The sequence below is a fragment of the Rhinolophus sinicus genome, linkage group LG06, assembly GCF_036562045.2.
Source record: "Rhinolophus sinicus isolate RSC01 linkage group LG06, ASM3656204v1, whole genome shotgun sequence".
NCBI classification, from domain to species: domain Eukaryota; kingdom Metazoa; phylum Chordata; class Mammalia; order Chiroptera; family Rhinolophidae; genus Rhinolophus; species Rhinolophus sinicus.
Genome location: NC_133756.1, coordinates 111,668,992 through 111,693,629, shown reverse-complemented (window position 1 = coordinate 111,693,629; position 24,638 = coordinate 111,668,992). Strand labels below are relative to the sequence as shown.

Genomic DNA, 24,638 nt, shown 5'->3' with positions numbered 1-24,638 from the left:
TTATTTCAATGTGAGAGTAGAATATTTGAGTGTAAACAGCTGAACAAAAATTCTCACACCTAACCTTGGATATTAAAGCAATATGTTCCACAGAGAGTTTCTACTCATACCCAACATACAACAGTTGGGAGGAGAGCAGGGAAGACGTTGGATGAGCTAAGTTTCCAAGCAGAAAGATGCTCACTGAGAAAATGCCTGCTCCAAGCTCCTTCAGCTTTTCTCAGTTTTAATCGAAGTGCAAATGTTAATTCATATTCATCCCTTTGGATTTTTTCCAAAACTGCTCTTATAGACCTGACTTTATCTTGACTTCTTTGCATTAACCAGGCTAATTATGGAAACACTAGTTCGATAGGTATTGCCAAAATGATTGCAGCTTATAGAGAGTACATGGTTATTTGATCAAGCTGTGCAAATAAATTCTGCATAAACCCATAGAACTCACATGGGCCCCAAACATGCATAATATTAGGCTCAACTTAGTATTCTGTTCTAAGAATTGTTTGGCTACAGCATTGTAATTCCACCCTCCCAGCCCCACCAGTTCCTAAATTCATTCTTTTCAGATTTCTTAAGAAATGTCCCTATTAGGCCATTTTTAGTGGTCTATCCCTTAAATCTTAAAAAGGTTGCAAAGAATGTTGTCCGATAATTGAACAGACAGACAGACACATAAACACAGGCACACACCCCTAATATTTGCTATGGTTTTTTATTAATCTTCAAACAGGCAATAGAATAAGTAAATAACAACTTTTAAAGCCTTACTGTATAGGTGGCATAGTTTTGGTTCACTCATGAAAGAAGTCGAAAAGGTTTGCTTTCTACTAGGGTTGAAAGTTTCATTAATAATAATGATGATGATAATATAAATGGTGGCTGAAGTTTTAACATTATAATTATTAATGAAAAATTCCTTCATATTCACATCATCTCATTTGCTCTCCACAATAACCAACTGATATAGATATTATCAACTCCGTTTAAAGGCTGGGAACGTTGAGACCTGAAGCTTGCCCAACTAGAAAGTGGTAGAAATAGGGCCTGAATGTGTATTTGCTAATACTTAATTTTAGTGTCTGCCCATATCCACTCCATTTGAGAAACAGCATTCAAGAACCTTCCATGCCTCCTTTATCCAATGCACATACTCAAAAAACATGAGATTTGGGATGGGTCATACACTATTTTAAGGCCAATACAGTTCCTTAGAAGTCTGGGCTGAGTTTTCCGCAAATGATAACCAACCCCTCTCCCTTGTATCCCCATATCCCAAATGTCCTAAATTAAATAAACCGTAAACAAATTCAAGCACGTAATCATTGAGGTAAAAACATACCATAACAGGCTGGCCTCAACATTCAGAATAAATTTGCTTTTAACACTGAAATTGAGGTTAACTAGTAAATGCCTATTTGCAACATTACATCACAAACGCGGAACTGATTTCTCTCCTCAGTAGTCTATCTATGTTCACTGAAACCCCAGCATAGTCTTGCTTTCCCATCACAGAGGCCCACATTGATTGACTCTTGGAGTTCTCTGCAAACCTCTCTCCTTGGTAGCAGTGGTTATGGTTTATCTTTTCTTCCTTATCTGCCTCGGCCCCGTCCTCTCTCCTAGTGCAGGTAGGATGCAAATTGATAGCGTATTGTGGAAACGAGAGTTAGGACCAGGGAATGGGGCTCTAAATAATGCTGTATTCTTTTGAGCACCAAAAGCTCAACAGCTAAAGAAAGGAAAATATCCATCATTTGAGTATGCAAAAAAATGTTAGAAGCTGTGCTAAGCACCTTATTACCTATATTATCTATAATCTTTCCAGTGATCCAGCGCTTACGATGGAGCTGGGCCTATAGTAGATGCTTAAAGAATCTTTGTGAAATGAATGGATGAAGGAATGAATGAACGAACCTTCAAGGAGGCTACTAGTTCTGGGCCTTGATGTGAAAAGCAGGCTCAGAGAGTTTAAGCAACTTGCCCAAACAACCAGTGTTTCTGATAAGAAGTTGTTTGCCATTTCATGACTTTTTCACTTGGTAAATTTAGCATCATCTTCTCTAATTATTTTACTAAGTAAGACTCCTTTGGCAAAAATAGATATTAAGGTCCATTGATCTTTACCTAAGGAAATGGTGGACCACCTGTATAGAAAGACTGAATCGTGATGAGAAGGACTGCCGTATTTCTCCCATACTCAAGAGGCAAGCAATTAATTAGGTTGTTGAAGCAGAAATAATCTTCTTTGCCCTAGTTTGGTCACTGACCAAAATACTGAAAATATAAACTGGATGGCAAAATTTGAGCAATCAATTCTGACACCTAGCATCTCCAGAGAGTACCAAATGGTCATGCTTTAATGAGCCCAACTGTCTCCCTCTGCCCGCTCACCCAATTCCCATCTGGCATTTTCAGGGTCTGGCCAAACACATAATGAAATCAGGCTTGGAGCGCTGGATGGTGGAAACACCATTTGGTGCTGGCTGTTCCTTTGCCTGTTCTCCACAAGGCCCTGTTGCAAGGAGAATTGACATGCCACAGTTATTGGCCGCAGGCTTGTTACAAAGGCTAGGTGAGTAAAACCTTATCCAATGTTAGCTGTAAACTGTCATCCAAGAGATGACACTTGGATTAAGAGATTGTGGAACAAATTCTAGCTTGGCCACTCACAAACTATGTAGTCTCAGAAAACAGAGCTTCTGTGTTGAGTCCAGGTTTTGAAATCACAAAAGCCTGGGTTTGCATTCTGCATCTACCACTTACTAGATTTGGGACTTAGGGCAGATCATTCAACCTCTCAGGATTCAGGTTTCATGTTGGTAAAATTAGAATATTAACACAGATTTCAAAAATTATGGTGAGTGTTAAATGAGATAGTACAAGAAAATAGTTTAGCACAGTTTCTGATACAAGGGTTCCTAGTGTACTCTCGGTGTAGTGGAAAGCCATGTGGTCTTGCTACCAGAGAGACAGGATGGCTATGCATCCTTGGGCAAGTGACTTGGACTTAACTTCTCTGACCCTCAGGTTCTTTATGAGGCCATTGTGAAGATTAAGTGAAGTCATGTATTTGAAAGCACCTGACACAATAAATAGTCAGTGCTATCATCAGATGGAATTCATCCCTCTGGCTGCTACCTTTTCGCTTCCCTTAATACCTGCTATGGACTGAATGTTTGTGCCCCAAATTTATCACTTGAAGCCCTAATCCCCAGTGTGATGGTCTGTGGAAGTACAGCCTTTGGGAGATAATTAGGTCAGGAGGGTGGAGCCATTATGAATGGGATTAATGCCCTTCTAAGAGGAGACATAAGAAAAACAATCTCTCTTTCAGCCCTGTGAGGATACAGCAAGAAGGCCATATGCCAACCAGGAAGAGGGCCCTCACGGGAAACTCGATTAGCCAGCACCTTGACTCTGGACTCCCCAGAACACTTAGAAATAAAAGTCTATTGTTTAAGCTGCCCAACCTATGGTGTTTTGTTACCGCAGCCTGAGCAGAACAGGCCAGTGCTTTTCTTGACGATATAGCTCTCATTGCTCGTCCCAGCGTAGCTGAGCCATAGTGACGTGTTGGCTCCGTAAAGGTTGGGCTCCAGATTGTGACTCCATGACAGAGCTTGGCACACAGATGCTGCTCAGGCAGTGCCTGATGGATTAGATTTTGTCAGGTCTTATTTTTGTAACGTTGGGAGGTAGGATTGCATATGGATTAAGAGCATCCGTTAGTTCTGCAGCCTGGATTCAAATCCCAGTTCTGCCACTTACGAGCTGGGCATTTTCAGGCAAATTAATTAACTGCTCTGATTTATAAAATAGGAATAAGAATATCACTTCCCTTATAGGGTTGTGCTAGTGTTATTGAGGTTTAAATAAGTTAATTATAAAGGGCTTAGAACAGTGTCTAGCATGTTCTAGGACTGTTCTGGTAAATATAATTTATTCACCATCTTCAAAGAAGGGAGGGGGAAGGCAATAATTTGCATCTCGGTTTCATTGGAATGATTACATGAAATCGTAACAAAGAAACATTTTTGTAAAGGGTTCAAGTTACACAGTGATGTGATCCATTTTTCCAGATCAGCTCTACTGCCTCAACTATACTCAGAAAAGGGGCTAGAGAGGAATTAAGAATTGAAAAAATAACCCCAAGCTAATCTTAAATCATATCTGTACCAGCTACCATTTATTCTGAGCTATAGTTTTAAGATGCTGAATGTAGGGTGAAATGAGGGTACCTCATTTAGAAGTAAAGTATTAGAGAGGAACCCAGGACAGGCGCATGACAGATTTTAAATTGCATTAACGTAAGTGCACAAAAACTCTGGGATACCATTTTAAATGATTTTTATTTTTTCTTTATACTTTTCTAAAGTCTTTCACTTTTCGACAGTGAAATGTATTACTGTTCTAAACATGTGGAACGATAATTTTACATTTTTGGAAAAAATTAAAACCCTAAGGAGAAAATTTGAGAGAAATTCATTTACAGCTATAAACACACACATGCATGCACGTGTGTGCACATACACATGGAGGGGGGAACTGCTATACCCTTCATGAGATACAATACAAATAAATATCAATATTAGACTCACTAGACAAACTTCTTTTCCAGCTGTAGCATGGTTGTTAAAATGGGTTTCATCCAAAATGGGAGAGACAGCCAACTTAACAATGACCACCAACAGGTGGAAAATTACCTGAAGAGGAACAGCACTGAGAATGTTCCTTGAGGTGAAAATGATGTTTAATTGAACAAATGAAGGGCTATGGACAAAATTGGTTAGAATCATAGAACTTCAGAGTTGGAAAGGGTCTGAAAAATCACATAGTTCAACTCTCCCATCCAAAACTTGAATCCCTTTTTTAATTTACATTGGGTCTTCCATTATCAGAATCACCTGGGGGAACTTACAAAAAAACACTGATTTCCAGGACCCGCTTGGATGGACTGAATTAGAATCTTAGTATGGGAATGAGTGGGGGAGGGGTTGGGCGGGAAATGGGCATATCTAAGTTTTCATAGTATTCCCTTAGTGCAAAAACCATTGTCTCAGTTCACTATCTTCTCAGGTAATCCATACCATTTCTAGGCAGCTCTGACTAGCAAAAGAATTTCTTGAAAGTGAGTTGAATCTATGCCCACATAGCTTTCCCTCCTCTACCCTTCGGGCCATATTCAACATGATGGCTCCTTTTTCTACAGAACAGTCTCCCTCTGACAGCTCTGATTTAATTAAATCAAAGCAAACCAAAATGCATGATGCCTTGACATTTTTCTTTTTTAAGTAAATGGAAAAGGAGAAACACAGAATATAAACCAGAACTGAGAGAAACTGCTTTGAATACATCATCTTTCAGAAAACACTATAAGCCATGAAACAAACGCAGAATGTCTTCTCAAAGCAATGTCAGGCAATTATCCAGGAGCCCAGAGGTTTAAAGAGACCCAGAGAAGTGTGTGCTGGTGGGAGGGTCGTAGGCATGGGTGTGGGAAGTGAGGAGTTCCCTGGAGTTTTAGTTGCTTCTCTGCAACTCCTCCCCACTAAAGGTGAGGGAGCAGCTCTGGAACAGTCAGTTGGCCTGCTGCTCCCCCCCACATTCCTCCCAGACCCTGTGGCCACAGGCAGAGAAAGATGGGTGACCAGCCTTTTCTGGGGTGCAAATGTCCCACAGTTATTCTTGGGTATAATTGATATCTTTCCATATGGTTTGTGCTCAGTCACTGGATCACTTTGTGTATGACAGCACGTGAATACTCAGCTTCCCTGAGGGTTTTCTTTCTTTTCTTTCTTTCTTTTTTTTTTTTTTACAATGGTTATTTGGGATGTTTGCATGTGAGGAGAGCTCTTGGAGAAATCTGCAGCTTGAAAAACCCTGGTGACTGCTTGGAAAAAGTATTATTCCTGACTTTGATTTCATACCACATCTCTTTTCTGGGGTGCAGAGCGTTTGTTTTTTAGACAATATCTTAGTGCCAAAAGGACACTGGTGGGAAGCAAAGTTCCTTTCTGGTGGTGATGAGTAGAAGCTGCTGGGACAGATGAAGGAGTTGACTGTTCTGAAGTATATTCCTGTCTTTCAAAAGCTGATTTGAGGAAATGCTGAGACGAGAAGGAGCATAATACTCCTGACCAAGGACACATATGGAACTGAATAGCTGAGTGGAAGTGGGGAATGATGGGGCGGGGAACAGGAGCAACGAAAAGAGTGAAAAATAGTTGTGAACCCAGGCTTTCAACCTCACCAGATCTTTGACAGCTCGTATCCCAGGCATTTGAACTTGGAATGGAGGTTTTTAGTTGTTTTCCATTAGTATTTGGAAGTAATAGATATAACTAGGACTTTAGCTTAGTACATAGTCTTTAGTTGGCTTTTACTCCACCTTTCTACAAAATTCGTTATTTGGCTTTTACCTGGCCTTTCTAAAAAATTGTCTGGTATATTTTGAACCTCTGGAGGAAGCCCTCCGAGTTTGTAAGTCAGTGTACAAGCTGATAACCATAATCGTGAACACGGAATGCTAGTAAAAGTTTTAGGAAGGCAGTGTAAGCAGATCGTCTTCCTTTATGTCTTATCACAGACACCAGTTTTGGTAAAACCCTAATGTGAAGAGAATATTTAATTTGTGTTGCCTGCCACCACTGACAATTTCCCTGCAGGCTGACCAGCCCACTCAGATAGACATTTTGTGAACAGTTTGCCACATCTTCATCCTCCCTCATCGACACTCCCGGGATAGCTGAAAAGCAAAGGCTCTGAAACAGAAAAAGCATCCTTACCTCCGTTTGCTGGGGATGACGCCCATCTCCTCACTGTCTCCCTCCAGGGTGACTCTCCTGGCTTGCCACCACTCATCATCAGAGGCGTTGATTACATGGAGAATGTCTCCGTATTTAAAACTAAGTCCTTGACTTGGCAGCCCACTGTCCTTGCTCTTGTCATAGTCAAACATGGCTCTGGAGGAAATGACAAGAGAGGATGTCGTTAGGAATCTCTGGCAGCACAAATTTAGGATTCACAGTTTTGATAATTCACTCTTGCCCCGAGAACCCATCATTCGTTTGATGTTAACTCCCCGGACTAACACCCAAATCTCAGTCCACACTCACACTGCTTTGGTCACAAATTGAGGTTAGTTTTTGCTTGTCCTTGGAAGTTGCAGCGAGAGCCTCTAGACTCCTAAAACTAGGGTACTTTTCTTGAAGACCATCATTTGTGACAAGGTGATAATAGGAGATGTAAAGGCAGTTTAGTACCTAAGTGAGATTTTCCCCCCTCCCACTACGATCAAAATTTTTAAGTTACACACACACACCACACACACACACACACACACACACACACACTCACAAAGGAAATAATGAAAAGAAGCATAGGCGTCTTTCTGAATGAAGCATTTGTGTTATGAACAAATCATCTCAGATGTGTCAGTCTGTAGAACTCTTTCTTTTATGACAGGGAAAAATGGTGACAACTTAAATGCCCACTCACAGGGGTCTGTGAGCCTTCCACTTACTGGAATATTGAACTATCACTGAAATTGGATGGTTGCAGAGGTTGATATAATGACATGAATAAATGCTCAAAATGCCATCAAGAAAATAGATACATCTATGTTTATGTGTGTGTATCTATGTGTATATAGATCAAAATTATGTGAACAAGACAAATTTTTTTGCCTACCTCATCGTGGCATTTATCACTCTGAATTGTAATTCTTGCTGTATGTACAATGTTTGCCCCACTAAATAGCATTTGCTGAGCCTTTGCAAAACCCAACACACTGTAATATGTGACTGGTGGGGTGAGGGAGTTCGAAGCAGAATTAAAACGACGACCGAGACCTTAGTAACCAACTGCTGCCTTAAGGATCTGACAGTTTTGTCTCAAGTCCTGTGTTGCCCACCTCCTCCTGTATCCCCCGTTCTTACAAACCACCACCACACACACAGCGTACAATTTCTCTGGAGAAGCAGATTTTGCCACCTTCCTGTTTCTTCCCCTTTGATTCCATTCTAAGGATTTCTCTAGAGTGTAATCAATCATTAGGCAAGAAAAACTAGCTAGATCTGGGAAACAGATTTTTCTAATATCACTGAGGACCAAGTGTAGTTCTTGTCCTTTTTTTTTTTTTTTAATAATGAAAGAAATGTCACATCTGCTGTCATGGCAACCAAAAAGAGCTGAAGACAGCATCTAGAGATCTCAAACACTGCAGAAGTTGAATTATTTTGCAACACAACCCTTTCTTTCATTAACTCTGTTTCCAAGTGATAGAATATGGGGGGAGTTTCTCAGTACCAGCTCCCAGAATGACTCATTTACACCTTGACCATCAGCACATTCCCTCCCAAAGGCTTCAGCAAAGCCCCAGACAGGAAAAGGGGGCTGAGAAAGGGCAGAGACCCACTGCTGATGCTGCCACATCTCTGCCTGGGTGATGTGACATACGTGTAAATTAGCTAACATTCCTGAGCCAAAGGTTTTTAATGCAACATTAGTCTACTAACTATATTCCCATGCGGCTGCTGTGAGCATTAATAAAATACTACATACGAAGCACCCAGGCCCTGGTAGGTGCACTGTAGCGGACTGGACTATAGCAGTAAAGAAGACAGACTGAGGGGCCGCACTGTTAGGGACACGTCCTGCTGATGGCTTCTCACTAGTCATATAGCTGGTCACCCAGGCAAGCTACTTGGGGATGATAACGACAACTAGGTACCTGTCCCTCCATCAAGGAATTGTTGTCTGGATGAAGTGGTACGTAAAGCAATACATGTAAAGCATGCACAGCAGTGCCTGGCCCATAGTGACCATCGGCAAGGATGAGCTGCTGTTATTGTTCTCGCCCCTTTCCCTTTTGAGTGTATACTCATAAAATTCTTCCCACAAATCCTACTCTGTGCAGACAGCAGTTAACACAGCAGTCGTGAGGCTGCTATCCTTAAAAAGGCCTGCTCGCAAGGGTGGCCCTTAGGGGCTGACATTGGGGAACTTAGATTTGGGGAACGTTCTCACCATTTCCGATTAAGAATGGCTCACGGTGCCTAAACTGTATTGACAATATCACTTACACTCGCTTTTCTTCTGGGAGTCCAGGAATGTGCCAGCAAAGGGTGCCTACTTGATCAGCCCACAATAGAAACCCCCTAAATGTAAAAATTGGTATTCCTGTTTTAAAGATGAGGGAAGGAGACTCAGGAAGTTAAGGGACCTACCCCAGGTCACGTGTACACGTGAAAGCGTGTATGAGACTGAACCTAGAATGAGGCCTGTCTGACTTCAAAATCCACGTTCTTGGCCATTTTATTATCAGGTTCCATTTCCCAGGTTGTTACCCTCTGGCCGTGCTCACAATTTAGCAGCACCAGCAACTTGTAATCCTGCCTTCAAAGCTGATCCCCTCTTCCCCACACAGTTCCTTTACCTTTTAGTTCTGGTCCCAGAATTTCTTATCTTAAAAATACTTAAACCTCTGGTTTGGCTCCAGGCTCCTTCTGGATGTAAAGCGTGGGGAGTGGAGGTAGAAAAGCCATCAGGAAACCTGGCAGGTGGTAGCCAAGAAGGCAGGCTCTAGGGTCAGCCTGCCTGGGTATGAAGCTTTTTAACTGGGTGACCTTGAACAAGTTACTTAACCTCTCTGAGCTTTCAAGTTTTCTTAACCATAAAATTGGCATAATAATAACAGCAGCTACTTCAAAGAGTTTTGGTGAGGATTAAATAAAATACGTCAAGTATTGCAACACCAGCCTGGCACTAGCAAATACCCAATAAAGGTTAGCTATTAATACCACTATAATTGTTATTCTGAAAAATGTACTGGGCTTTGAAGCAGGGCACCTGGGTCCCAAATGTGCCACCTAGCATAGCTACCCTGTGGACTGTGTATACAGACATCTAAAACACCTCTCTATCCTCAGGACTCACTATAGCACTGGGCACTAAGTAGATCCTCAATACAGGGTCTGTGGAAATGTTTCAGATGGTTTTCAAAAGCCCTGCTTCTCTCAAGCCTCAGCATCCCCATATGTATGACGTGTAATAAAAAAATACAGTGAATGTTTAAATTTTTAAAATTTATTACAGTAAAAGACACATTGCCATCAATTCCCCTCAAAATACTCCCCCTCACTTCGAACACACTTATCCCATATTTCTTGCCACTTTCTGAAGCAGTTCTGGAAGTCCTCTTTCGTGAGTGTCTTTATGAGTGTTTAAGAAACAATGTGTATAGAAAACGGCTTGAGAAATGGGCAGTTTCCATCATGACAATGCTCCGTGCCACACATCGCTTCTGGTACAGCAATTTCTGTCGAATAAAAACATTATGGTGTGTCTTCATCCACCTTATTCACCGGATATGACACTGTGCGACTTTTGGCTCTTCCTCAAAGTCAAAATGACCATGAAAGGAAAACATTTTGAATCCATTCAGGACATCGAGGCAGCCATGACAATGTAACTAAAGACACTCATGGAAGAGGACTTCCAGAACTGCTTCAGAAAGTGGCAAGAACATTGGGATAAGTGTGTTCGAAGTGAGGGGGAGGGATATTTTGAGGGAGATTAATGGCAATGTGTCTTTTATTGTAATACATTTTTAAAATTTAAACATTCATTGTAGTTTTTGATCATACCTCATAAGGGAATGGGGAGTCGAGACTGTTCCCAGAGGTCCCCACCAGGTCAAATATTCATTCTCTTGTGCTCCATTTGAGTCCCAAGAATCTCTGAGGGGAGGTTTCCCACTTTTGCCTTCAACCATCAGTGTCTTCGAAGAAGGGACTCAGCGACAGGTGCTTTCCATGAGTGCTATTGCTCTCAGACAAACTTCCCCTCTAAGATTACACTGATTCAGACTTGCCAGGTCCCCCAAAACAAGCATTGACACATTTTAGCAGCTTCTAGCTCCTTTGGATATTAATGGATCCTCACATCTGGGAAAAATGCTACAGTGCCCCATCACCTAAGTTAAAAAGTGATAAACTGTTTTTAATTTGTTTATGTGTTAATTCATCACAGCAACTTTTATAAAATGCCATTAAGATTCACACTTTCCACCCAGGGTGCTTTTAACAAGGCCGTTAGACAAGTGGAATTAGACATGAATAATGGCTCCCCACTCCTCCTGCCCCTCCTGCATTTCAGTGGGTGGCGGCCCCATGCCAACCGGGGAAGTCTGGTAAGGGCCGAGTGAAGCAGCTCATCCTCCCCGCTGGGCGACAAGGCTGTGAGATACTTGGGCACCTGATTGAAATTGTGCTTATTAAGTGCCTACAATGTGGTAAAGACTCTATATTCATTGTCTCTCTCAATTTACTGGGTAGGAAGATTGTATATGGGTTATATGCCAAGCTTTGGAAAGAGAAAAAACCTGGGTTTAAATCCCAACTCTGCCATTCCTCATTGTGAATTCCAGGTATGTTACTTAACCCTCTTAGATGGCCTGTTGACCACAGGTGACCACTCCGTCATCTATGAAATGCCGATAATGATGACATTAACTCAAAAGACCCTTATGGACATCCAACAATGGGATGATGCATGCAAAGTGCCCAACACCAACACAGAATGAATTTCCCTTTGTTATTATTTCTGATAACAGTCCTGCCATGTGTGCGTTTTTGATCTCATGAAGGAAATGAGACGCAAAGAGCTGAAATGAAAAGAAGTTAGTAAGTGGCAGAACCAGGATTCAAACATAGGTAGATGTGTCTGAATCAAAAGCCCAGCTTGGATTCCCTGATTGGGAATGTTGTTCTTAGACCTCGTGACCGAGGATTTCATGGTTTGATGATCACACTTATAATGAATGACTCCATGGAGTAGACTTCAGGAGAGAGGCCTGAGTTGTTTACTAGGTGTGTATTCAGTTCTCACAACTGCCCTGCAATGCGTATATTAGTCCTGTAATGCAGAGGAGAGAACACAGACTTGGATAATTCAAGCGACATGTCCAGAGTCACACCAGCTATCAAGTGGTCAGCAGGACTCAACTCAAAAGCTGCCTCTGCGAGGCCTGTGAACTTCCTGCTACACCAGCTCATGTGTTGTTTTGCAAGCAACCCTCTCCAACCCAAAACACCGGTATTCTCTTTTGGGCTTAGATTGTAGGAATATTTGATAATCCTGGACCATAATAATAGGGGCCTTCTCCATGTTGGTCAAAGGTCAAAGGATCGATTTTGGCTGAACCACTTTAAGGCTGGTATAACAGCATGCTGAGGGTGCAGAGAACTCCCAGGGACAGAGCCACGAAGAACAAGAAACATCACTTGATGTGTCTCATGGTTATGGAGGACATAGTAGGCAGAATAATCCCCTTCCCCTTCCCCCGCAAAGATGTTCACACCTTATTCCCCAGAACCTATGAATATGTTACTTTATATGGCCGAAAGGATTTGCAGATGTGACTGGGGTTAAGGGTTTTGAGATGGGGAGATTATCCTGGTTACCTGGGTGGGGCCAAGCTAATCACAGGCGTCCTTATCCTTGGAAGACATGGTAGAAGAATAGGTCAGAGAGATGTCATGTGAGCAGGACTCCACTGTCACTGCTGCATTTGGGGATGGAGGAAGGTACTTTGTTATAGCAGTGATAGAAAACTAATAACAGAGGACGAGTAACAGATGACTTAACGGAGGGCAGGTAGGAGGCAAAGCCCACCCCTTTGACGTTTCTGTCAAAGAGTCTTTGGAATGAAAACTACTCAGCAACAATAACAGCAACCTACCAAGTGCCTGTTATTGGCCAGGCCATGAGCAAAGTGCCTTTCCTTCACATAATGCTACCTTACTGAATCCCCACAAATAGCTTCAGAAACAGGTATCATTATTTTTACTTTGCAGATAAAAAACTTAAGGCTTTAATTTCTCACATTTATATTTCATCCAATTTGCACAAAACCCTGTGAGAGAAATATCACTGTCCCTATTTTCAGATAAGGAAACTGAGGCACAAAAGAAACAGCCTTTTCTTTCTCTTAAGCTGCAAAGCTGTCTGCTTGTTCCTCTCATGGAAGCCCACAACAGCCAGTCTTGAACCGGAAAATGTCTCATCTCTTCTGCTGGATCATAAGTTACTGAAGATCAGAGGTTCCCAGGTCCAGCCTCTGCATAGAGCCTTTGCAAGTGCATTTATAAAGGAACAAATGAACCAGCAAGGTACTCCTCCCCTGCGTGCTGTGAACTTGTTTGGGCTGGAGAAGGTGCTGCTTCTATGGCAACTTTAAGATCCAAGAAGCAGAGTGCTTCAACTTAGTTTTCTCAGTCTCTCGAAATCGAGGCCCTTGGCTTGATGAGATGAGACCTGGTTCTCACTTTTCCATGCAGCAGGAGAAAGAACAAAAGCAGCCAGATGAAGTCTTCTCTCCTCTCCCTCCCACTGTGCCTGGCTTGGATGGGTATGTCCATTGTGAATGTAAGTGGCTGAGGATAGTGCAAAATGCAGAGGTTGGAGTGAAGAGACACATTCAAGTGAGTCCACCCCTTCCTAGCTGAGTGTCCTTGAGAAAATCAGTGAACTAATGTGAGTCTGAGTGTATCTATGCAATGGGCTTAACCATTCCTAAATCTCAGCAGAGATTCAACAAAATGGCACAGGAAAAACATTTAGCACAATAACTGCCAGCCGATAGTTCCTTTACTTCACCCCTTCCGTACTCTAGAGATGAGTGAAAGTTTTTCTCTACAAGTATCAGAAGGCGAATGCAATACGGTGTCTTTAACTTTCTCAAAACATTTTCCCTCCAGGGGGATGTGGGAAGTACTGCTAGACTAGGAGCAGAGTGAGCTGGACTTTAGTTGCTCTTATTTTATAAATGATCTATTTCCAATTGTTTTCTTAAAAGCATTCCTTCACCCACTTACGAATTTGATAAATAAGTGTTTCAAAAACAGAGAAGGCAATCTGGAAGTAGGAAGAAACTTGGATGCAGTTAGGAGAGCAGGGTTCCAGTTTTGGAGTCAATTTAACCTGGCTGTGTGTTCTTGAGTAAGTTACTTGCCTTCTTTGTCCTTCAGCTTCGATATAATAAACATGCCAAAAACAAAAATTCTCTAAGCTGTGTTTCAGCTGTCGTGTTCTATGCCTCTGTTCTGCAAGACACTTTGGGGCAATGAGGTAACTTTCCATGTGGCTGATATTAACACGTCTCTCATCAGATTGTGTTTGCATTGTGAAAAATCGTCGTGGGTCATCTCCTCCATCAATCCCAAAACCACTTCTTCTCCGCTCCTCACACCCTTACTGGGAGTTAACTGCCCCTCTCGTATACTCTTATATCACCCTGTATTGTGATTTTTTTTAACATTTGCAAATTCTAGCTTGTTTAAGCATGCGGGACAGAGATGGTTCATATTCCTCCGACCCCACAGTCTACCACATAGCAGATGCCCAATCAAAGTTATTTGCTGTTATCCATTCTGTTACCTAGACTTGTCATAGGGCAATCCCTGGAATTCAACAGTTTATTTTCTTTCCTATAAAGGCCTGGGCCGTCGGAAACAATAGGTAAGGAAGGCCTGAGTGGCATCCAGCACAGCTTCCCTGTCTTTCTGAGGAAATGATGAACATATGTGCAATGTTCCCATCTTCCAAGTCAGACTACGTTACCGCAGGGTAGAGGGAAGCACGACTCTGTCCTGACTACTTCTCCCATCTCCTTAAGGAAGAGTAACACACACCCCTGTGGACAAGTCATCACGTCCAGACTCAGTTCTAACCTGACCACTTATTTCCCCATTTATTTCAATAATGAATTGTCGACAATGGAAAGAGGGGCTAAAGTGACCAGCAAACCAGTCTTAGAGGGTGAGAACACATTAACCTCTCCCAGTCCTTGCTAAGAGGCTATTAACCAACATGCCATTGTTTATTGAGTGACGACTGAGCACACAGTAGGCCTTACAACATGACAGGCACTGCTCTTGGTATTTATTATTTGTGATTCAAAAGATACCCATTATAATGCAGGCATTATCCCCACTTTATAGGAGCATAAATGCACTGTGTACCATGGACTGTGGTAGCGTATCGGTTATGTCATTTAATAATTTATAACCTTAAAAGGCAAGTTTGTGCTCTTTAAAGATGCTCTTCTCATCCTTCTGCATTGTTTCCTTCTATGGAATGAGGAGGCTGGGAAAATGTCAACACTGATTGTACCCAAGGAATCAGGCAGTCACTGTCATGGCTGAAGGTGGAACTGATTGGGTACCAACCAGACATCCTCACAGCCTGGGCCTTTTTGCAGTTGAGGCATTTTGATTATAATTGGGAAGAAGCATCACTTCCAGTGGCAGCAACTCCCTCTGTCTCTCTATCCTGTGTCTCCGGGGCTCCCAACTCCCCGAGGGACACCATATGAGCCGATTTCGTGTGTCTGGAGGCCTGTGTGTTGATCGTTTCAGACAACTCATCATCTGAGTCTTCAGGGACGAGGCCCAGTCCAGCCTTCCTTCTTTCTCAGGGTGTCTGAGCAATCTGTCAGGTTGGTTTACACTGCAGTGCTGACTGACAGTTTCCCCAGCAAACCCCACGTCTGAGGAGAGCAGAGGCAAATCTGAACCCGTCCAGACAGGGCTTGACAGACTGCAGCAAACAGTGCTTCAGGTTTGAGGGTTGGATGGGGTTGGAAAGATCAATCATCTGAAAATCATTGTCTTCTCCCCCGAATGCCATCAGCTGGATACTCAGAAAACGAAATATGGGAAAGAGGATCATGGCCAGAATAAGCAGCCCAGGTGTTATAACAGTTAGAAAAGCCCCGATGTTCAAGTCTTGTTGGTCAGGCAATCAAGACATATTAATGAAGATGTTTCAGAAAGGCCGACACAGGTCCGACTGTAGCCTTTTATTTGTAACTGAAGCTTTGGTATTCACTCTGTAGGGTCTTACAGCCAGAAATTAGTAAGCAGGCAGTGGAGAAAAAGGAGAAATATAATGATAGGGAATTTCATTGTTGCTGATACACAATTATAATTTAAACCTTTCAATTTATATATAGAAGACTCATGTAAAGCTCACGAGACATGGACACCAGATAGTCCTGGGTTCAAAGAAGTGGTGGCTCTGCCGTTGAAGCAGCTGTGTGATTTTCATCCCTGTACCTGGGTCTGTGCAGGCGCTGAATGAGGGCCAGGAACCTCTGTCCAACAGAATCCTTATGACAATTACATACACAAGAACTTTTAAAACCCAGTAGGTGCTCAGTATTTATCAACTGCGTCAAATCTAAATTTCTTCCCTGTGAATTCCATCCTTTTTTTCTAGCGTTGCTCTCTGAAGCATAAACAAAGCAAGCCCATTCCTGCTTTCCAACAACACTTCCTTTTAAGTATATGCTGACTGACAAGTGATATCAGCAGGCCTGGTCTGGCTTAGAAGAGCTGTGGGAGAAAGTTCATTTCTCTCATGAACATGTGTAAAAGGGGAGAAAGACATCCAAGAACATTTGATACGACTAGTGGTGGGTGTATCAGGGTTGGGAATGAAATTCACATACCACAAAACCAGACTGTTGGGCAATTGCTTCAGCTCCCTCAATACTGAGCTCCCTCAATACTGACAAAAAATTACAATATATTTTGTCTATGAATTTTCAGAAAACTGGGTGGGAAGGACAGGCCTGGATTGAGAAAGAGAAGATCTGGAGTTAAAGAAAACGTCATTTCAAAATCTCACATGTGTGAGATAAGGGCTCCCATCATCATCTATTGAATGAAGGCAGAGAGAGGACAGATGGTTCCTTACTCACCCCGGTAAAAAACATTGATTTAGGATGTAATCTAACTTCCACATATGGATATGAGATAATAGTCATTTAAATACTAAATGCAATGCTATTTACAGCGTGCCTACTATGTGCCAATCACTGTGCTATCTGCTAAGAACTCAGCAGTAAACAAGAGGTTTGCTTCCTGGGGCGCTGGTTAGCTCAGCTGTTTAGAGTGCGGCGCTCTTAACAAGGTTGCCGGTTCGATCCCCACATGGGCCATTGTGAGCTGCACCCTCCACAACTAGATTGAAACAACTGCTTGACTTGGAGATGATGGGTTCCTGAAAAAACCCACTTAAAATAAATAAAAGTAAAAAAAAAAAAAAAAGAGGCTTGCTTCCTGTCCTCATGGAGCTAAATGCTTGATTGAGAATATAAGTAAGGGATTTAGTCATTCAGCTACTCACTTATTTACTTATTTATTCAGCAAATAGTTATGGAGTATGTGCCAATGACGATTCTAGGGGCTTGGAGCCTATCAATGAGACAAACATCCCTGCCTTCATGGAGCTTATTGTATTCTAGTAGGAGGAAATGGGCAAAAAACAATAAACATAATAAAGAAGAAAATAATATGATAAATTAGGAGTTAATAATTGCTATGGAAAAAGTTAAAAATAGAGCAGGGTAAGGGGGGTGAGGATTTTGAGATGGGGTAGAGTTGTGGTGATCAAGGATGCACTTTGAAATGCAGTGGCTACAGTAGGACTCACTGAGAAAGAGTCATCTGAAGCAAGGCTGGAAGGAGGTGAGGGAGTTAGGCACGCAGGCATCGAGGAAACCATTCTAGGAAGAAGGAATATCCAGGGCAAAGGCCGTGCATATAGTTTAAATTGAGTGCGCTATGTGGTGTCATAGGAATTAGTATGTGGTGCTACGAGGTCGCAGAGCAGGACCCCCATCAGGTGCTCAGAAAGGAGTTGATAGCTGAGAGGTGGTAGAACATCTGTTCACCCCGCCCACTCACTGAGCAGATGTGTCCTTCTCCTAATGGGAACCTCCTCATCAATAAGAGTAATTTCATGTCTTGAGGACTCAGCTTTCTTCCCTCAGCCTCTTCCCCTTCCTCCCTCTCCTCGGAAGCCTTCACACGAGCTGGGCCATGGAACACCCTATCTTCCTCTCTCAGACACACTCTACCACAACTCCCACAGTGCAGATGGAATTTTTCAACCAAGAATGTTTCTCAACAATGTTTAAAAAGTAGAAGCATTGGCTGAATATAAAGAAATCAGCATAGACTTCAACAATGTGAGGACACATCTAGACTTTGGCAGGCTACAACCTGGAAAAGGGTGTTCGCCAAACTCGACCATGCTGGCTGGCGTCCTGACCTTGAATCTATAACCTCCAGAACTGTGAGAAATACAATTTTATTGTTTATGAGCCATCCAGTTTGTGGTATTTTTTATAATAGCCAGAATGGACTACGACATGCAGTCTGATGAGATCTATCCTTCATGACACATCTCCTCCCACTCCCTCCAACGACCCTATACTCTATGTTCACCTCTGGGCGCTATGGTCCTTTCAGTAGATTTAATCAATAATATCAGGGAAGGGAAAAATACCAAAACTTTACAAAGAACTTTTTTTACCTTAGAGGATCCACAATTTATAATTCTAATTTTTTATCCCTATATAGTGCAATTAATATGCCATTTTTATTTTACTTTTTTAATTACATAATTTTCTTTATTGTTATCTGGTCTATATATCATTTTGATAAGTATATATTATTCTACAAACATTCTCCAATTTCTAGGTAGTAATTTCTAGGTAGTAATTGCTTTAAATCCAACTTTGCATCAATTTTTCTTCCTTTCTTTTTATTTCTGTAAGATATAGTTTTATTATTACAAAGTGGAGCGACCAAACCATAAGGCATATACATTTTTGACTACTAAGAATGTCAAATTATTTTACATAAAGATTATACTCAGTGAAAATGCCATCAGTAATAAATGAACATTTCTGTGCTCCTGCAGTACTTTAGAGAATCTTTGTTAACATGATTATTGGAAAACTGGTTAAAACCAGAAGAGTATCTAAGATGGTGAAAAATTCAAACCTCATGGCCTAAGAGGACTAAGAGGGTCCTGGAAACTATTTTCAAATATCTGAAGTAATATTACCAGACATTGACGCACGGGACCAGAGTTCATGGTCATGGATGGACCTGCAAGTTCATAGCTTTGTGACCTTGGGCAAGTCAATTCACTTTAGGTTTTCTCAACTATGAAACGAAGGCAATAGAACACATAATATCTCTGTGTTAGAATTCTATGATTTTAAGTCGTTTACGGTATTTACAAATTTTTAAACAGTAGGAACAACTTTCTAACAGGAAAATAAGCTGTGGAGACATAAATATGTACCCTCTCAGGAAATAAGACATGAGCATATGGAAAACTTAATAACAATAACATATACAAACAAGAGTTGAAGACAATAAAGTGAAGGGACTGTGAGATCATTTCATTGCAAGATTAATTGCCAAATAAGCAGTATACGGGGTACTTGCTCCATGATTTAACAAAAGGGAGCCTGGGCTCTAGAGTCATACAGACTTGAAGGTGAATCTTGCCTCCTCCACTTAATCTGTATGAACAGGGGCGAGCTATTTAATCTCTGTGACTCAGTTTTCTCATCTTTAAAATAGAACAGATAATAATAATATCTATGTTAAAGCCTTGTGGTAAACATCAAATGGAATAATACTTATGAAGTCCTAAGCATGGTATCGTACTCGAAAAACATATTACTATTGTTTGTGTGTGTTTCTGTTATTGTGTCAGGGTGAGTTTTACTCAGGTTGTTGAATTAGAGTTGGTTTTTTGAAGCTGAGTAGTTATTCCAGTAAAAAACGACGGGAGATGATACTGCAAATGGTATTCTTCATTGAGCATGAAGATAGACCAGAATCTTCAGGTTCCTTCCATCACTAAAGCTTTGTTGTCATAAGAACAATGAATTCTTTGTGTGCGTGCTTCATTTTTTGCATTACCTAGGTGGTGATTATATCTGCTTAAGTTACTTGATGTAATGCTTAGACTAACAGGAGATAAAAGTTGATTGTGTGCATGTTTGTCTTTTGATTTATTCGAATGTGAGTTTTTGCAAGAGACATTGTACTAGGTGCTGAAGGATACACAGAAAAGCATGAGACATGCTCCTCCCTTCTTAGAGCTTATAGTATGGGAAGGGGTTATAATATTAGATACAAGTGAAAGATAAAGCACAATGTAAAGTTAGAAAATAGTTTAAGATTATAATTATTGTATTACTATTAATGATCATTTTTACAGAATTCAAGGTAGACACAGTATTTATTATGTCTGTCCTTCAATAAACTAAAATATCAAACACTAAAAAAAAAAAAAAAAGGAATCAGCATAGACTCATTCTGCCAATTTCAATCCATTCTTTGAAACTTGTGACTTTCTCTGGGAACCCTTCCCGAACCTCTCCACAGGGCTATACATTCCCTTCTCCATTCCACGTTGCTACCTTGCACACGGTCATAATCTTGTACTTAGCAGGATACATTTTAGTTGAGTTGCCTGTGGGTCTATTTTTCTAGACTGCTCAGCTCCTGAAGGTTAGGAGAGAGTCTCATTCATCTCTGTGTCTCTCACACTGAGCACAGAGGAGGAGGCGCCCACAACACAAGGCTAAATTGAACTGAACTGAATTCAGAACCCAACCTGTGTGACCTTGGGAACATTACTTCATCTCTTTGGATCTCTTGTGGTACCTCGTCTGGAAAATGCAACAGTTGAAGCAGTACAACCTGTAGAGGAAACCAAGGGCAGTGCACCCCGAATAATGTGTGTAACGGTCTCCCACAGCCACTCACTTCTATTGGACTGGCCAGATATTGTGCTCTGCAGGATCCCAGTCTTCTCTGGATAATTCCAGGGGTTAAGCCACAGAGCAAAGGAATGTTTTTGGAACCCAAGCTCTGGGTGATAACTTGTAAAGCTGCAATTTCATCTGTCATGAGGAACTTCCCATGACCTCTGATTTTAGTGGGGATATTTGCTAGAAGCTTCACAGAAATAGCAATCCTCTAGGCTCTGCCTCATGGCCATACATTGGCTAGTGTGCTCCTTGTCTTGAACCGAAGGTTAGACATGATAAACAAAACCAGGAAACAGGCTTAGGTTGCTCGTAGGTATTGCATCATTGAGTCTTAGGCACAGCAACAACTGGCAGAGGAATACTTAGGTAACAGGAATGCTTGATTCCCATCAGATTTGCCAAAGGAAAGCAGGTATTGGGCTTGGAAGAAATGCCCTCCAGAGTGCTAATTTGGAGTAGTGGGAAGCAGGACTTCCTGTCTTACAGATGGGTGAGCAACCTAAGGGAACTCACTTGTGAAGCTAATCAAGGTAGACTGCTTGGCAGGGAAGAGCCTCATTGCCTGGGACAGATTTAGATCAATTCTGGCGGGAAGAACTATCCACATGGGGCTGTTTTCAATTTCATTTAATCAGTTAGGGAAGAAGGAGTTACCATCAAGTAAGGGGCAGGAGAGGATATGGAATCTATAAAATACGGAAAGAAATATGTATTTGAGTGAAGTGATTTGTTTGATAATCCACAGAGATGTAGGCTTTTGCAATTTCATGGTAAAGTCACAAAGTTCATAATTTCTCTAAATTGCCTTTAGTGGTCGTCCGTTACTTAATCCAAAGACTCCCTCTGGGATTTATTATGTTTCTTTGCTCTCTCTCTCTCTCTCTCTCTCTCTCTCTCTCTCTCTCTCTCTCATCTCTCTCTCTCTCATCTTTTCTTGGTTTCAAAATCTGATACATTTAATGAATAACTCTTTTGGTGGCTTTAAATAATTTCCAGTAATATTGTTATGATAAAACTGTTAGAAGTTCTTAAAAAAAATTATCTTTTATTGTTGTCTTCTGTCAGCCTTTTAAAATATACGACATGAAAATACCAGTTACGTACTTTTCCCCCCCAGGTAAAGACACCTTAGTCAATCTGTTATCTGCTAGTATGGGCGTCAAGAGGAGGAGGAAATGGGACAGGAAACTAACGGTCATTGAGCACCTGCCATTGGTTAGCCACTGGAGTAGGCACTTGACATATGTTGGCATGGAATAATAAGAGCACTGTGAATTTGTTATTAATCTCTCTATTTAGAAATTAAAAAAATAAAAACCCTGAGAGCCAATTTAAAAAATGAGGTTTACAGATATTAAGTCATTTGACCATAGTCACCTAGCAGGTAAGTGGCAGAGTTAGGAATTGATGCCAGTTCTGTCTGTCCTTTGTGTCTGGACTCTCCACTGTATGTCTGCCTCTGGAAAGCATCTTTTCTCCCAGAGAGGAGGATCACATCCTTAGCTCTCAGGGGATGATTGATTAATTAAAGCACCTCTTTTATATTAACATTCATTTATTCAGCATACATGAGTTAACCACCTAGTAAATGTAAAAAATCAGTGCTAGAGGCTGTGTGTGTGTGTGTGTGTGTGTGTGTGTGTGTGTGTGTGTAAAACCTGACCTCCTCCATCAACAAGATTCTAGTCTGTATGGGAAATAGTCTTGTGCACAAATAATTACAGGACAAGGTATTATGGAAAGAGGGCATGAAAGAATGATGAACAACATACTGCTGAATAAATTGAAGAAAGATTAACATTAATTCCAATTATCAGACAAAGTTTCATGGAAAAGATGGCATTTGCAGCAAGCCTGGAGGAATGCATACGACTTGGCCAAAGAAAGATGAAAATAAAGAGCATCAGAGGCTGAGGAAACAGAATGAATAAAAACATCAAATACAAAAGAATGCTTTGGGTTGAGAGAATTATGCTGTATCCAGAATCCCTGCAGTTTACTGGGTTTGCTTGGGTGTGTGATGGGAAATGAGGCTACAAAAGTAGATGGAGGACAGTGTATGGAGGAATTTGAAAGCCCTGATGAAAAGCTTAGGTATCATTCTGTATGAAAAGAGTCTTACTCTCATAATCTCACTGTTCCCACTGTGTGTACGGGCAGACTTGAGGACAATAGTAGCCGTTCATTCCTTATGCAGAAATTCAGAGAATGAACTTTGCTTTGGGTATGGTCAATTGGTGGAAAAATCAAGCAGGTGGTTGGAAATGAGAATTTACACCCATGAGCAAGGAAAGTCTAGAGATAGATTTCAGTTATTAGCCCAGGCTGCACTGAAATCATGTTTGACCCTCTACCCTTCTCTCTCAAATTAATAGAACCCTAGGTTTTAGCCAAGTACATTGACATGCAGCTAAAAGATAACATTTCTTTTATTTCCTTGCAGCTAGCTGTATCCATGAAGCTATGATCTGACACATAAAAGGTAAGGAGTGATGGTATGTGGCACTTCTGGGAAGTCTACTTAATTGGAAGATGTCATGTTCTTGTCCTGCTTTTCTTGCTTTTCGCAAAACACGTGCGTTGACTGGTGCCCTCGCAACCCCATGGGACACTGAGGACAAGGGCTCCCCCTAGGAATGGCAGGCAGATCGGTGCACCAAGAGGAGACAGGAGTTTCCAGACAGATCTGTGGCCTGCCACAGTGACCCTGAACAGCCTACCATGATGCTTCACACACGTATGAGAGACAACAACTTCTTGTTTCCGTTACTGTTATTTTGGGCTTTTTACATATAGGCAAAAGAAATCACTTCTGATATACAATGAGATTAGGAAAGATGCCAAGTGACAGTACAGTGGGAGAGAGGAGAAGGATGGGGTCGGAACATTGGAGAGCACCTCCATTTGAAGAAGTTCAAGCACAGGGAAAGTTGAGAGTCAAAACCAGGTTAAAGGAGGAATGTTTGTGTGAGTTTGTGTGTGTGGGTGGGTGGGAGCGGGTGGTGGAAGTTCTACACAGTTTAAAATGTCTGTTTCTAAAAATAAGAAACAAAGTGCTGATGGTGGAGCCAGTGAAAACTAGGGTGAGTCAGGCCACTTCCAAGACAAAGGATTGGGTTATGCAAGGCCAATTTCTTCTCTTAACTTTCCAATCATTTAATTCATGCTATCTCCCCTGGGGTAGAATGATCAGGAATGGAAAGAATGTCCACGAAAGGGGATATCAAGAGTGGGGAAAAAAGTGTTCTACCACAAATAAAGTAGGGTCTTTGATTATAGCTGTAGTTGAGAATAAGTGTACCTTAAATCATTCTTTGCCCTGCCTTTGGCACTGTAAATGAATGACCCTTCTTGTTCTGGCAGAAACTACACGAAGCCCCAAACCTGCCCATTGGTAATCACAAGGGGCTGATGGTGAAAACTGTTGCCGGCTCCCTGTCCTGTGCTCTGTCTGTGCTTCTGCCCCACCCCCACCCCCGCCCCTGCCACACACACACAGACCTTCAGATCCAAGCACTGGAAGCCATTTGTAAGGAGACTTCACTAAGTTCTACCGATAAAGGTTAATTCTAGTTTTCCTCAAAGACTGTAAGCCTTATTATTTGTACTGTAGCTTAGTGGTAAGAGTTTCTTCGAGGCTCAAGTCTGTTTGGTAATTTTTATTTTCAAGAGTAATACACAGTGCCAACAGTTAACAAAGCACCTTCACATATGTTATTCAGTCCTCATGGGGACCCCATGGAAGAAGCAATTGTATTCCCTTTGATTGACACCGAGACTCAGAAAAGATGACGAAGAGAAGGCAGATGACGAACATGATAATAATATAAATAGCTATCCTTTACTGAGGGACTACAAAGTACAAGGCAGAGTGTTAGGATCATAACAATTTTCCTAAAAACATTCACAGCAATCCTGCAAAGTTGGATTTAGTAGTCCCCTCTATAGATGATAAAACTGAAATGCTAAGAGGTGAAGTGACTTCGAG

General features: G+C 41.5%; 1 protein-coding gene across 22 annotated transcripts in view; it reads right to left on the bottom strand.

Moving 5' to 3' along the window:
• DLG2 (discs large MAGUK scaffold protein 2) overlaps positions 1-24,638 on the bottom strand; it is a 1,902,684-nt gene that overhangs the window by 62,720 nt on the left and 1,815,326 nt on the right. For all 22 annotated transcript variants that reach the window (XM_074335659.1, XM_074335660.1, XM_074335661.1 and 19 more), the window contains one exon: positions 6,786-6,962. In XM_074335659.1, the coding sequence (XP_074191760.1) occupies positions 6,786-6,962 (177 nt within the window). The remainder of the gene's footprint in view (positions 1-6,785; positions 6,963-24,638) is intronic.